Source organism: Eucalyptus grandis, chromosome 5, assembly GCF_016545825.1.
Source record: "Eucalyptus grandis isolate ANBG69807.140 chromosome 5, ASM1654582v1, whole genome shotgun sequence".
Classification (NCBI taxonomy): Eukaryota; Viridiplantae; Streptophyta; class Magnoliopsida; order Myrtales; family Myrtaceae; genus Eucalyptus; species Eucalyptus grandis.
This window is the reverse complement of record NC_052616.1, coordinates 62,170,363-62,185,380: the sequence shown is the minus strand read 5'-3', so window position 1 is coordinate 62,185,380 and position 15,018 is coordinate 62,170,363. Positions and strand designations below refer to the sequence as shown.

The 15,018-nt window shown below is 41.2% G+C and overlaps 2 protein-coding genes across 6 annotated transcripts; both read right to left on the bottom strand.

The window, feature by feature from the left end:
- Positions 1–273: 273 nt before the first annotated feature.
- LOC104445815 (potassium transporter 10) lies at positions 274–6,172 on the bottom strand. Of its 4 annotated transcripts, XM_039312638.1 has the most exons (10): positions 5,992–6,170; positions 5,387–5,474; positions 4,566–4,786; positions 4,131–4,356; positions 3,588–3,833; positions 2,989–3,039; positions 2,614–2,874; positions 2,316–2,483; positions 1,721–1,975; positions 274–1,485 (listed from the first exon to the last, which is right to left on the bottom strand). In XM_039312638.1, exons 3-10 carry the CDS (start codon positions 4,689–4,691, stop codon positions 428–430), a joined length of 2,391 nt encoding a protein of 796 aa, XP_039168572.1. In that variant the 5' UTR covers positions 4,692–4,786; positions 5,387–5,474; positions 5,992–6,170; the 3' UTR covers positions 274–427. The 4 variants fall into 4 exon arrangements, with proteins under 4 accessions (XP_039168572.1, XP_010058037.2, XP_018730637.2 ...); XM_010059735.3 differs by having other exon boundaries at positions 2,614–3,039; positions 5,803–6,172; XM_018875092.2 differs by having other exon boundaries at positions 2,614–3,039; positions 5,992–6,172.
- A 2,200-nt stretch (positions 6,173–8,372) lies between these two features.
- LOC104445814 (potassium transporter 10) lies at positions 8,373–14,263 on the bottom strand. 2 transcript variants are annotated; one of them, XM_039312453.1, is made up of 9 exons: positions 13,313–14,263; positions 13,086–13,261; positions 12,505–12,730; positions 12,137–12,382; positions 11,406–11,456; positions 11,061–11,321; positions 10,778–10,945; positions 9,663–9,917; positions 8,543–9,576 (listed from the first exon to the last, which is right to left on the bottom strand). In XM_039312453.1, the coding sequence occupies exons 2-9, from the start codon at positions 13,209–13,211 to the stop codon at positions 8,543–8,545; spliced, it is 2,367 nt and encodes a 788-aa protein (XP_039168387.1). In that variant the 5' UTR covers positions 13,212–13,261; positions 13,313–14,263. The 2 variants fall into 2 exon arrangements, with proteins under 2 accessions (XP_010058035.2, XP_039168387.1); XM_010059733.3 differs by having other exon boundaries at positions 8,373–9,576; positions 13,086–14,263.
- Between the last annotated feature and the right edge of the window lie 755 nt (positions 14,264–15,018).

The window sequence follows — 15,018 nt, the reverse complement described above, 5'->3', positions numbered from 1 at the left end:
TGCGCAAATGCTTGAATTTGTGTCGTCTTGCTGGTGGCATGAAGCGTTGACTTCTGATATTAAGGAGAAAGGCTTGAATGAAGGGAGGAGCTGTAAGCAGAGGATTGCCTTGGAAAGTTGGTAAAGACAGGTAGACAATGCTGGAATCACAACAGATGATTGATTACCTCAAAACTCGTCTAATCTTTGGCAGCTAAAACAGATAGACTATGTTGAAACAGTATATATGTTTTGAACAGACAAAAGCAGCAGCAGAAGAAGAAGAAGAAGTCGGCAGTGTCGAGCATAATCGAATCCTCGACATCTCGAATAGCAAGGAACTGATTGTCGTTAAGAAGATCAGCAATAGTATCACTAATCATGCAGACTTGATGCGTTTCAACTGGGATTGATTTGCTCAGCACACAAAAGAAAGACAAGAAACGGATCATACATAGAAAACCTGGCCAACATTCAGAAGGCTCTCATGAGGGACATTGAATATCACACTGTTCTCTCTGCACATCTTCCTTAGCAATGCATACACGTAATTTATGGCTATCTTCTTAAAAAGGTTCGAGCCCCGCCGAGCCTGGACGACCGTGTTACCCAGGATGTGCACGATGCCGGCTGCCCTACAGCTATTCAGAAATTCTATCTCGTTCGACTCATTCTGGCCATGATTCCCCCGATTAGAAGCTACAGAGCCCCGCGCACTGAGATGCACTGGAGATTCAGCCGGCATGATTGACCCCACCGACGAGATCGTTAGATCCACAATGGAGGAGAGCGTGAGGCTATTGTTGTCGTCGTTTGGGGGCCACTCTTCGCAGTTGGACTGTTGAGTTTGCTGACCATACAAGCTGATCTCCGATTCCGAACACTCTTCCATTAAATACTCGAGCCGGACAAACATGTGGAGGTTTTCAAAGAGCTTCTCCTCAAAGTCGTCGTCCTTCTTGTGAAGGTCTTTGTAGCCGTATCTCGCGACGCATCGAAACATGTGGAAGTTCTTTGGCCCGATGCGTCTTACGAGGAATCTTTCTTCTTCAGGGACTGTATATACAGGGAGGTACTTCACGCAGACAAAAATGACGACCGAATGAATTGCCGGCAAATTGGTGATGAAGTGAGAGAAGATAGGAGGCACCCCTTTTGCTAGTTCGGTGTACACAAGCCCTATACCAGGGACACGGACAAGACCCAAACTGGGGCCTAATCCAAGAATGTATGCCATCGAGACTTTACTGTGCATTTCAAACTCATAGCGCTTGACCATACCGTAATGCCAGACGTACATGATGACAAAGAAGGTCGCCGCAATTGCTAGTGGTACCCACCCACCTTGATTCACTTTGAACAGCACTGCAGTGAAGTATGTGCCTTCAACAATCAATGACAGCACGGTGAAGATGACCACCAGAGTCCAGTGGCACCGCCACACGAGTATCATGATTAGTATCATGAGGAATGTCGTCACGAGCATGACTATCGCCACAGCTGTACCTGTTGATAAAGAGAAAGAAAGTGAGTAGTAGTCTTTGGGAAAACTTGATAAACCGGTTTTACTGCAAGAATATGTTCTATCGTCTCCTGCTTCATGTTTGTCGTGCTAGTATTCACCTTTTTTCAAAGTTATTGGATAGAGAGTTCAGGTCAAACATTTTTAGTAGTAGATGCTCATGGTTCAATTAGACTGAAAAAATGGAAGTAACAAAGAACATAGAATACTTCAATTTACCAGAAGCATTTCCAATTTGGGTTTGGTTTTTAAATCCTGCTGTGACAGCTACACAGAGAATCATGAGGATCCAATTGATGTCGGGGATATATATCTGCTGAAGGTACTTCTTGGATGTATGAACGACTTTGACTCTTGGAAAACAGCCGAGTGCAAGGGCCTGCTTGATTAATGAAAATGTCGCAGATATTGTTGCCTGACTTGCAACGACGGCAGCTGCTGTTGCAACAAGGAAGACCGGCCAGTATATGCTCTCTGCATGAATAGGCAACTACATTATAGGATGCTCAATTCAAATGAGTCCGAATATATTCATGTCGAATATCGTGTATACATTATTTCCACGAAATCTTGATTAGCATTGAAACAGTTTTGTTGTAAGAATCCTGTATAAACTGATGGCTCAACTTTTACAGTAATGGGGGCCAAATCAACTACCCATGAAAGGGAACTTTCCTTATAATGCACCCGAATTTTTAATAAACAACATTCTATTCTCATCCTTTCTTCAAGAGTTGTGTCCTTTGTACGACCAGTTGATTGCCATTTCTCCTAGAGAATGCATCATAATATCGAGCTAAAGAATAAAGTAAACCTGGAATTGAGCTGTAGAATAAATCGACCACGTGATCAGAGTTTTTAATGAGATAGGCCGCTTGTCCAGAATAAGCTAAAAGAAGGGATGGAAACACGACCACAGTAAAAGCGATCTGTATGGCTGGCACTGGAAAGTGAGACAGATCCGCAAAAACCGCCTCAGTTCCTGTAAAAATTCTTCAGTGAGCAACTATTGGAGCCTGAAGTCACCAGTTTTGCATGCATTAATGATGTATCTCATCGTCCATATGTTATAACATAACAATTGATATCAAATCAATGGAATAAGACATTACCTGTTATGCTGAGCATTATACCTCCAAGAGATGTCCAGCCATCGATCCCTCCTCTCTTGAAATAGCGATAGATGTAAATAGGTGAAAAGGCTTTTAGAACATGGGTGTCATACTTGCAAATGTTGATGATGCCGATGCCACCAATCAGAAGAAACCAAAGAAACACGACTGGAGCAAAAAGCCAAGCGATTTTGTCTGTCCCATGGTGTTGTATGCTGAATAAACCTACCAAAATTATGACAGAAACAAGCACAACAACCTCTGTATAGAACAAACAAAGGGTTAGCAACTTGAGGCCTGAGGGGAATAAGTAAACTGTTATAGACAGATAATCAACTGTATGGAAGAATTCAATTCCAAGAACTTGGGTAATACCATCACTCATCTTGGGCTGATCCAACTTAATCCCACCGGTAGCTGAGAGAACTGCCAAAGTTAGGGAAGTTAGAAACGTAAGACAGTTAACCAACTATAAAAGAAAATGTAAAGACACATGGAAAAAAGAACTTCAACTTCAAACTAATGTAAGGTCAACTTAGTATACTGTTTAGACAGTTCTGAGGATGCAAACAATCATAGAGATTAACCAGAGACATATTATCAGAATGAACTTGAAAAGGCAAACAATCCCAAATATTGATACTATCGTGCAAAAATTGCAACTTTCCATCAAGTCAAAATCAAGGTCTGAAGCCTTCAGGCACTTCTAAGTTCCTGACTAGCAGAGTCCACTCTTTGGCTTTGCTATTTGAAATTCAATGGCACAATGCTTTTATATGGTCCTATATACGACTTTAATAGTTGTTACTTATGGCCACATTGCCTTGTAGAAATGTAGCATTTATTTGATATCCATAGGAGCTTTTCACATTAATGATACTTAAACATATGCTAATGTATATACAATACCACATCCAGGAAAGAATACAAGTAAATAATTAGATCAAATGGGCTCAATTTGTTGGGGAAGTTACCTGATATAGCTGGAGTGAGAATCCCGTCCCCAATTACCATGCAAGAACCAACAATGACTAGAATGAGGAGGATGCTCTTTCGATGCCGTTGCCCCTCTAACCATCTCTTTGTCTTTGCAGCAAATGAATGTTCATCAAATATAGAGCGACTGTAAGTCGTTAGCTCCTCGTCAGTCCGATCTTGGTTGGGAATAGTATTGATGTTCGCATGACGGCAAAGTAAGGAATAAAGAGCAAATGTTCCACCTGCAAACATGGCAGAGGTCTTGAAGGACTCAAGGTTCCTTTAATGATAGCCATCACACAAAGAAGGAGATGGTACATAACATCAAAATGATAGAGGAGATAAATGCAAAAAAGGTTCATAAACAATCCTTTTCTAGTGTGGTAATAAACTTAGGATTTTCATATCCTGATCTACATGCATCTGCTGAGAGGGACTAAGAAATAATCACTGATCACTCTGCAACCCTCCTTTTCTCCAAATAATTCAATACATTTCATGTGGTAATGACAAGAAGTTTACAGGTTTAGTATTTTTACCTTGGCCACTGTCATTGGCTCTTGAAACGATGAAAATGTACTTAATGAGCGGAATGAGTGTTAGTGAATAAATTATCACTGATAAAGCTCCGATAACGTCCTCAGGATCCTTCACGCCATTAGGGAAGGTATTGTAGAAAACATACAAGGGAGACGTGCCCAAATCTCCAAAGACCACACCGAGGCTCTGGAAGGCAAGCCGTAGTAGCAGTAATGTGGAAATTTTCTGAGGGAGACAAGATCAAATTAGTAAAAGGAACTGATTCATTTACAGAGCACTGAGTGCTCTCCTCAGTGTCCTTAGTTCTTGAACCATAAACTGTATAATTGGGAGACACCTCATGTCAAGCGTTTAATGGTGGAGTTGGCCATGTGAAGATTGATAATTACATCTTTACTTCATGCTCATAGTTCATAGGGATAAAACAAACCAACCTTCTCTCTCTGCGTGTTTCGCAGCTTCTCGGCCTCCTGATCCATTGGATTATCAATCGCGTTATCCAAAATCCACACGCTATTTTTCTTGTCCGCGCCATCGCTAGTTTGTTCTCTTGGAACCATTTGCAAGAAACCCCCTCTTCGCCAAGTCTCCTCTCTTGCTCCCCTTCTGCTGTATAAGGAATCTCCTACCTCATCCTCTGTCGTAAAACAGATACCTAAAAAGCAAATGTGAGCATTCATGTCCAATAACTAGAAAGGAAATAAATGATTGAATAGTAAAGAGGGACATTTGTAATAAAAACCCATGGAGACCTCTTAGAGAAAATGGAGGTATAACAAGAAGATACATACTAATGATATTGTCTATCCTTTTTAGGCACAAGACAAATATTGAAAGACTCAAGGGCTAAGCAGACTGGACTTTTTCACAAAACGATACACCAAAAAGTACCATGCTATAATCTAGCATTTATCTGTCACACCATCATGTTTTTCTAAGAACCTCATCTGCAGCAACTAAATAGAGTTTCGGCAATGCGTGAGTGTGCCAAGCCATGCGCATTTTACATAACCCGGTTCATAAACATGGTACGGCAGAAATTAAGGGGCTTTTTAGCGCTTAGAAATGGCAATGCACAGAACACCATTTCAATGTTGTGTGATCAACTTCCTGAAGAAGATTGATGTCAATTACTGTGTTAGAACCTACTAGAAAGATGTTCACATCAGAACCACAGAGCATGTCATCATAAGCGGCATCACAATTAACAGCGACCCTTTCCAATACTCAAACGCAGGGTGCCAGAGATTGATACCTGAGACTGCACGCAGATTAAGGGAGATGCTCCTTCAGCTCCTGATGGAACCCCGACAAAGTTGATAAAGGGACGAGAGAGAGAGCATCTGCATGATGTCATGGCAAAATGTATGAAAAGACGGATTCAAAGACCGTGTGAACATCGATTTCGATGCATACGAATCTGAAAAAGGCTTTCCTGCAATTTGGGTTACGAGATTCAAGAAGGGAAAGACCTCAACCTCCTCGAACCCGAAAACCCAAATTTCAGAAAAAGACAATTTGAAAAAGAGAAGAATAATCACAATTTTAAAGGAATGCATCCCGAATTAGCAAAAGCCTACATCTCCAACTTTCCCCTTTTCATGAGAGACAGAGAGAGAGAGAGAGTCGTCATTTTCTGTCAAGGAAAGAGAAAAGGGGCATCCCGAAAACCCGAGTCGCTTGCCAAATATAGCATTTCTTAAAACTCAGAATCCATCAACTTGCTCATGCTCAGACCAATGAACTCCTCTTTCCCGAACCACAACCGTCTCAACGCGCCCCGACTAAATATAACCAAACCCCATCAACGCACACATCCAAACACGTATACCCAAGAACTAGAAGAGCAACACGGCTAACCGGGTGCGCTTCAAAATCCGAACTTGAACGGATTCAGCTCCATTGCAGACTCGAACTGAACGTGGGTAAGAGCCACATGCAAGAACAAGGCTCTCTCTGGCACCACTCATTCATTCGTACCCTCTTATCAGGTGAGAAAAAGGCACGGCGCAGTGCTAGAGAACTCGCTATCAGTCCTGGGCAATCATGACCAATCCAACTGTTCTCCGCCCAGAGCAAAGACAAAACGCCATATCGGCATCACCAGACACAAGACCCCACCTCAACGTGAACCCAACATCCCCCGTTCACACTCGTCTTAAATTCTCCGTACATTTTTTATACAATTGCTGCGATTTGACACCAACATCTATATAAACGTACGTACATACATATATATAATGCTTGTAGATATATCATTTCTATTATGCACTCTAGCACATAGGTAATACAATTAGAGACTTACTCCAGCATTTCCATGCTACTGTATTGAATTATGAATTACGACGAGCTCTTGAAGGAGTTTATAGATGTAGGGATGTACCCTTTATCAAACAAGAAAACAAAAGTTAATACCAAGAGCGTAGGGTAGGCACAAACGCTTTTGATGAAGCTTAAGATTGTAAACTTCGATCACCTCACTTTACTGTTGTCACCATAAAAAAATAAAGACCCATTTTGATACGCAAAGTTATTGATTCGAAGGTTTTACCTAAAATCTTTTCTTTTTTCAAAGGAAAAAAAAAATAATCATATGCGGAGAGACAGAGAAGGGTCTAGTCTCACGGTTGGTGAGCTGGAGTTTTCTATTTGAGCATTTCTGGAGCTGATAATTTATGTATGAAAAGAGCAGGAACTGATCTAGATTGTGGCTGACAATTGGTGGGTATCCACAAGCATCACATCACGTGCATACACTAAATAATATAATCAATCATGACATAAAGTTAAAGATTTAGATCCAATCGCCAAATTAATGATTTCGCCCAATCAATCACATTAGTGACGCGTAAGAAAGGAAAAATAATAAATAAATCACGTGCATTTTCATGTGTTAAATAGGACAAAATTATTAAAAGAATTTGATTGCGTCAATTTTATAAGTTTTGGAATTTACAATAATCTTATTATATATATATAAAATAGCATGACCTCCCAAAAGCCAGACTGTTCATGCAGCAAGATCTTTTGGATAGGATCTGATCTTTCGGAGGTCGGACTCCCATTGAAAATGGTGTGGTCCCTCTGTCCATGTCCCAGTTCTTTGACCAATCATCTCCTCGCGGTGTGCATTTCACCATAAGCATGGCCATTTCAGCTTACAAGTTAAAACGGGAGAAGTACACTATCAGTGCTATAAGTTATGTACGGCGTTCACTTTAGTGCTAAAAGTTTTCGTCGGATCATTAAGTGTCAAATCGGAGGAAAATAATCACTTTGATGCCATGGCGAGAAATTCCAACTAAAATGATTACATAACTTTTATATTTTAAAAAAATCAATAAGGTCTTTAAACAACGTCGTTTTCCGTCCTCCTTAAGAGAACGATGTCATTTTGCCGTCCCAAGTGGATGGCCTCAAGAAAACGATATCGCACAACTCATTTGGTTTTATTTATTTATTTGGGGATAATTAAGGTTTTTGGTCCGATCCTCACCCAACGCCAATCGCCATCGCTCGGCCATCCATCACTTGGCCTCTGTCGCAGTAATATCGTGTCCCAATCTCGGTAACATTTCACTAGCTTCAACATCCTCAAATTCTTCGAACCAGACCGCGTCCAACAGCTCCGAGTGGACGTAAAGGGCAAGCCTCTGGCGGCTCTGGCCTTCGATCGCATTCTAGTGGCGACACACAAGGGAGCATCGGCCCGAGTTGCCGAAGCCTAGGTACTAGAAGACGCAGGCCAAGCACTTGTCGAGGAGATCAGAGATGGAGAGGGAGAGATCAAGGGTGGCACACTCGTCGGCGGCCTCCTCGAGCACTGGCCAGATCACGGCCTTCGACTTGGTCGTCGTTGGAGTCGGGGTCGGGGTCGGAGCCACGGCTACCGAGCGCGCGGGCCATTGAGGACGGCGACTGGCCGATCGCCATTGGCTTATCTTCTCTCTCTCAATTTGGGGATTTAGGATTTTGAATTGAGGAAGAGACATCAAAGGATATCGTTTTGTTGTTTAAATGCTAACTGTACTCTCCAACGAACCACATAAGTTTCAAAAATTAATAAAAAGTACCACGTCGGATTTCCAGTCAACTATATCGGAGTTGGCGCTAAAATGATGTTTTTCAAATTTTTTGGCACTTAAGTAATCTGACAGAAACTTTTGGCACCAAAGTGAGCACCGTACACAATGGCAGTGATAGTATACTTCTCCCAAGTTAAAACCATCAAGAGACCCGGCTGATGCAATTCACAAAGGTTTTCAACATCATCACCAGTTTCGGCCCATCTGTACATTGCGTTCAAGCAACCTTTTTTTTGTCCAATGCTTCACGAGAGACTCGGAAATGCTTTTGCTCATATATATATTTGCTCTCTTGCCTTATTAGGGATACAACAGAATGAAAATTACTACACATAAAATACCTGTCCAACATTCAAAAGGCTCTCATGGGGAACATGAAAGATAACGCTGTTTTCCCTGCAAATCTTCCTAAGGAATGCGTATATGTAATCGACGGCTATCTTTTTGTAGAACCTCGATTCCCGCCTCGCCCTCACCACCGTGTTGCCCATTATGTGCACTACGCCCGCGTCTCTACAGCTGTTCAGAAACTCCAACTCATCTGTTTGGCTGCTTGCCTGGCCTGACGACGTGGTCATGTTGTTGGCATGCACCGGGGACTTGATTGGCACGATCGCATCCACCGATGAAATAGTGGTGTCAACAGAGTTGGAGACGCCCTCGCTTTTCATTACAAGGCCCTCCCTTGATCTCTCAGTTTGCTGCCCATACAGACTATACTCATCAGAGTCTGAACACCCTTCCATCATCGACTCGAGCCGAACGAACAAGAAGAGGTTATCGAACAGCTTCTTCTCGAAATCGTCGTCCTTCTTGTGGAGGTCTTTATATCCATATCTCGCGACACACCGGAACATATGAAAACTCTTCGGGCCGATTCTTTTCACGAGGAACCTCTCTTCTTCAGGGACTGTGTATACAGGAAGATATTTCACACAGACAAACACCACCACGGAATGGATAGCGGGGAGGTTGGTGATGAAATGCGAAAATATGTGCGGGACACCGCTAGCGAGCTCAGTATACACAAGCCCAATTCCAGGCACTCGAACCAGTCCCAGGCTCGGCCCGAGCCCAAGGATCCATGCCATGGAGACCTTACTGTGCATCTCGAACTCGTATCGCTTCACTGTTCCATAATGCCAAACGTACATAATGACAAGAAAAGCTGCCGCGATCACTAGAGGGACCCAACCGCCTTGATTGACCTTGAAGAGCACAGCGAAGAAGTACGTGCACTCCACCACAAGCGACAAAACCGTGAACATCAGGACCAGAATCCAGTGGCAATGCCATACCAAAAGCATGATCAGAGTCATAAGGAAGGTGGTCGCAAGCATGACTATTACCACAGCAGTTCCTGTTAAGGTTGCACAAACAATCTATCAGGATTTGGTTATAGAATGAAAGATGCATGACAATTACAACATATTCTGGTAAAGTTACCGTAGGCATTTCCAATTTGGCTTTTATTCTTAAAACCAGCGGTCACGGCAATGCAAAGAATCATCAAGATCCAGTTAATATCTGGAATATATATCTGACCCAAGAACTTCTTTGATGTATGAACTACTTTGACTCTGGGGAAACAGCCTAGTGCAAGTGCCTGCTTGATTATCGAAAATGTGGCGGATATTGTGGCCTGACTTGCAACTATAGCTGCCAAAGTTGCAATGATGAATACTGGCCAATAGATGCTATCTGTAAAATGAACAGAAATCGGCATTAATAGGAAAAAGTTGTTGTACAACCAGAAGAGTGTTTTTCAAAGTATGAGTAGTGCTAACGTTTTGAGAGATTGTGTATCCTTGAAGACAATAACAAAGGTACATTGCACAAGTCTGACTAGATCCTGACTTTGTACACTAACGGGTATCCAAAAGTCTAGCAGACTCTGCTTGAAGTACTTGGAAAAACTTGCTCAAAGCTAACAATGGCGATGCAGAAATCTGAGGCAAAGGCCCTCTCAAACTGGCTATAATTTGTTTGTCGATGTTTTAAACTTAAAAAAGATAAGTACACATTTCCTGTTTTTGGGAGAATTACAAGTCCGTCCTAAAACTTGTCATGATAATACACTTGAGTCCTAAAACTGTCATTTCATACATTCAAGTCTCAAAAACTTGCAGCTTTGATGCACTTGAATCATTTTGTGAACTCCATCAATTTTAAGCAAACGGAAAGTACCATGCAGCTCTTTTATGGTATTCTGTCAATATTTTGTGGCCGTTAATAAAAAAATCTTACGTAGATTTTCCATCCACTAAAAGCAGAGTTAACAGGAGGATTAAAATGGACGATTTTGAAAAGTTTTCAGTAATTAAATGCACAAAATAAAAATTTTACAACTCAAAAGCATCATTCTAACAAGTTTTAGGATTCCGATTGTAATTGTCGCCCTTTTTATACTTAAGTAAATGCAAAGAGTCTTTTTGTCTATGTATAGTTGCACTGACCATTCTTCAACAGAATGACTCATTTAAGATTGTACCTTGACAGTGTATTCACTTCTCAGGCACAATTTTCATTCGTAAAAACAAGCCAGAGTGCTTGTGGCAAACCTGGAATTGAACGATAAAATGCATCGGAAACATGGTTCTTGTTCTTCATCAAATATGCTGCTTGTCCTGTATACGCTAAAAGAAGGCAAGGAAAGACTACTACTGTAAAAGCAATCTGTACAGCTAACACTGGAAAATGGGCTAGATCTGCAAAGAGGGCTTCAGTTCCTGTCACAAGATCAAACAATATGACGAAATATTTAGTCCAACTAGAGAATCTTAGGTGTGGCAAACAATAAAGTGAAAGTATTTTAGGTAACAAAAGAATAATGTAGAAGCTTACCTGTTATGCAAAGCATAATGCCTCCAAGTGAGGTCCAACGTTCCCTTCCTCCCCTTTTAAAGTATCGGTATATATGTACAGGGGAAAAAGCTCTCAGCACACTGCTATCGTATTTGAAGATGTTGACTATGCCAATTGCACCAATTAAAATGAACCAAAGCAGCACTATCGGGGCAAACAGCCAACCAACTTTATCAGTACCATAATGTTGCATGCTAAAGAGACCTACTAATATTATGACAGCCACGAGAACCACGACATCTGTGTCAATAAAACCACAAATCCTTTAGAAAATTGCAAAACAACAAGCCAATTCAATGACGTAGTCCAAGAAGTGAGCTGTACCATTGCTCATGTGTGGATGATCTACCTTGATCCCACCAGCGGCCGAAAGAACTGCTTAAAAAAGGTGGCATCAGGAGTGTCGAAGTAAATCTGTAGGCACTTCTTTAACATAAAAGATGTACTTGACAACAATCACATGCTATCGTTTGGAATCAGGCTCAGACGGCCAATGTAGTTAGACAAAGTTTAAAGAGGTAAAAGAAATAATCAGACAAGGAGTGACAAGATACAACCACCACCACCATATAGAACGCTTTTGAACCAGTGAAGGAGAGGCAAAAAAGCCGAGCACATCTAGTTAATAAGTACAGACCTATGCCTAAAGGAAATACAGTAAGTTTGCTGGCCTCCCCAGATTAATCATGGCCGAACCAGACAGTTATTTTCAGAAAACAAAAGATGGCACTATATCCATTTTATTACCATTTTCATTGCCAAGTATAAGGAAGCCGTAGGTTGTAAAGCACATACACGCTCTTGTGCTGCACTCTTTTGAAGTTGAAACAAACGCAGCACAATGCACATGCACTTCAACAACACAGTATACAAAACCAGTAAATTATCTGATGCTTCAACACTTATATAGCATCAAGAGATCATGTCTCCACAAGCAACACTATACTGGTGCAGTGGATCAACCTTAGTTGCTCGCTGTCCTCAGAAATGTGGACAAAGAGTATGACGCAGCATATGGTTTCTGGAATTTTTAATCATGCAGAAATAAGATTTACCTGATATAGCTGGGGTGAGAATTCCATCGCCAATCACCATACAAGTGCCCACAAGGACAAGCATAAGAAGCATATTCTTCCTGGATGCATGTCTTTCCAACCATCGTTTGGTCTTCGCAGCGAAGGATTTCTCATGGAATGTGGTGCGGCTATATGTCGTGAGCTCCTCATCAGTCCTATGCTGGTTTGGAATTGTTTTGATTTTTGCATGTCGACAAAGCAATGAGTAAAGAGCGAACGTTCCACCTACACAATAGAGAGTATGGTCACAATTACTGCACTGAGCATCCTTAACATGTGTCTTGGTCCATCCCTTTGTCAGTGTCAAAAACAGTGAGCTAATTGCTCCTAAAATGATATCAGTTTACCTTGGCCATTGTCATTCGCTCTGCACACCACAAAAACGTACTTGAGGAGAGGAATGAGAGTTAGAGAATATATGATCAGCGACAGAGCTCCAACCACATCTTCTGTATCTTCTATCCCCTTTGGAAATGTATTGTAAAACACATACAAAGGGGATGTGCCAAGATCCCCATAAACCACCCCAAGACTTTGGAATGCAAGCCGAAGAAGCAACAATGTTGAAAATTTCTGGAGCGCAAATCAAATTAACTGCTAGAATTAATCGGAAAACCAGTGGATGATGCATGTTTTGTATCATTTATTCACTTTCAGCCACAATTTATAGGTACCGACTAATGAGAACACATTTTACATCCAAGAGTAACAAAAGAAGAAATCATAAACTAAGCGGATGAAGATCAAATGGGAGCAGAAAAATGTTGTCTATACACTCCAAATTAGTAAAAAGGTAAATAGAACGTCCCAAACTTTGCAATAGAGAATATTAATTGAATCGATTCGTTGCCCATTAAAGCAGATAATCCTCTTCTCTTAAGCTATGAAGTATACCCTGTCTGGAAAAAGTTGAGAGATCCCAAAATACCTTTTCTCTGTACATGTTTCTGAGCCTACCAGCCTCCTCATCCATGGGCTGATCAAGCTTTTGCTCCAAATCCCACATGCCGCCTCTGTTTTCAGCTTCATCGTCCATTTCAACCCTTGAATCCATCTACAACTTCCTTCAAAGGACTTTGCGCACTTCACCAGCTACTTATGCTATCTCCAAAGTAACCGTTTTAAATTTTACTGCTTCTGCAGCTACTCCCACTAGGTTGACCCCAGAAAAGACACGCGCTCTCAAACCCAAGGACCAAAACCTTCCCTTCGAAGAAGAAAACTGAAACCGGTTGAATCACTTGGGCTTACGCCTCAAATGAAATCCAATGGTCCAGCTGAATCAAGAATTAAAACTTCCCCCAGAAAATCCAAAACAGGAATTAAGACCAAATAAACCCGTCAACCTTCGACCAAAAAAAAAAAAAAAAAAACCGTCAGCCAACATCACACACAGTAGTAGATTGTGAATCAACCCCCTCCATCCGAACCAGCACTTTCCCAGCACAAACGTTGCAGCCGATTTCCAGGAAGCAATCCACCGAGCAAGAAAGCTGAAAGCAACCAATTCAAGCAAGAACCTCGAAGCTCAAACTGGTGCTAGTTGCCTCATACTCAGCAAACCAAGAAAGCACAAAGGCCGCAACTTGAAGCTCCAACTCAAATTACCAACAAAGCTTCTCCACCGTATCCGAGCACGAATCTCTAAAGCAAACCCGGCCCAGAAAAGAGAGGACGAAACGAAACAGAGAGATGGGTACCTCTCCTTCCTTGCTCGACAGAGCAAATTATCAAGTGGGGTCAGCTCCACCACATGGTTCTCAATCTCAGCCACATGAGCAAGGACAATTTTCTTGGAACCCAAGTCGGTTTTCAAGAAAGAGGAAGCGGAGGAGGTCCGGGACAGAAAAACTGGTGGAGGGAGATGCAGTAAAACAGACGAGGAGCTCTGTGGCTGCAGCAGAGTCCGTTAAGATTTAAACCTCTTTTTTTAACTTCGAAAAGTCACGCCCTCCTCCCACCCTCTCTCCCTCTGGAAGGAGAGGCACGAGCAGACAAAAAAGGCTACAGAGAGAGAGAGAGAGAGAGAGAGATGGTGTACGCACGTTTGTCTCCTTGCTATGTGGAGTGAACACGTTTCCATTGTCGGATCGGTGTGGGGAAGAAGCAGTGGAGAACGGAGAATATTGAAAAATCTGAATTTGATCTGCCATCTCTCTCTTTATTTTCTCTTCTTCTTTTTTTATTTTATTTTTTATGTTGTGCACTGCAAGACTCTGTGGTGATCTGCCGCTCAACTAGATCGATGGAGGGGGGCCCTTGACAGATGAAAATTCCATTGAGCAATAATGGCATTTATTACTGTACTTTTTCCCAGTACTCATTTTTCTGCAAATTTACTGGACACTTAAGTTTTGATTATTTTACTTTTTTGCTTTTCTCGAATTTAGTTGCTTTGACTTTCCATTAGAAATTTAAATATAGATATTAATGTGTTTAATCATATATAATTTTTTAGAAAATGACACAAACGATCTCTAAACTTTGGCTAAACTTTACTTTCCATTTATTCGATATGATAGATGAATTTTTTTTTGATGACCCTAGAACTCTCTAAACTTTCAATTAACTATAACCCATCACCGATATTAAGAATTCCTAACAACATACAATATATGAACTTTTGATACATAGCCGATTAAATTATTGAACTATATAAAAATATTTAATATTGTTCTTAAACTTAAATTAATGAATGGATAACATGTATCAAAAAAGTCTAGAGACTCCATTACACATTAAGCTAAAAATTCAAGAATCACATTGAACAAATTAAAGATTTATAGATCACGTTGTATGTTAAGCTAAAGTTCTTAGACTATTTGTATCCTCTTTTTTATTATTATTCATCCAAACTTGAA

Coding starts and splice junctions, on each gene's coding strand:
- LOC104445815 (XM_010059735.3), bottom strand. CDS start 4,691: ATGGTTCCAAGAGAACAAACTAGCGATGGCGCGGACAAGAAAAATAGC. Junction 4,357..4,565: donor GAAACACGCAGAGAGAGAAG/GTTGGTTTGTTT, acceptor TGTCTCCCTCAG/AAAATTTCCACATTACTGCT. Junction 2,484..2,613: donor TATAATGCTCAGCATAACAG/GTAATGTCTTAT, acceptor GAATTTTTACAG/GAACTGAGGCGGTTTTTGCG.
- LOC104445814 (XM_010059733.3), bottom strand. CDS start 13,211: ATGGATTCAAGGGTTGAAATGGACGATGAAGCTGAAAACAGAGGCGGC. Junction 12,731..13,085: donor GAAACATGTACAGAGAAAAG/GTATTTTGGGAT, acceptor TTTGCGCTCCAG/AAATTTTCAACATTGTTGCT. Junction 9,918..10,777: donor ATTTTATCGTTCAATTCCAG/GTTTGCCACAAG, acceptor TTCATTTTACAG/ATAGCATCTATTGGCCAGTA.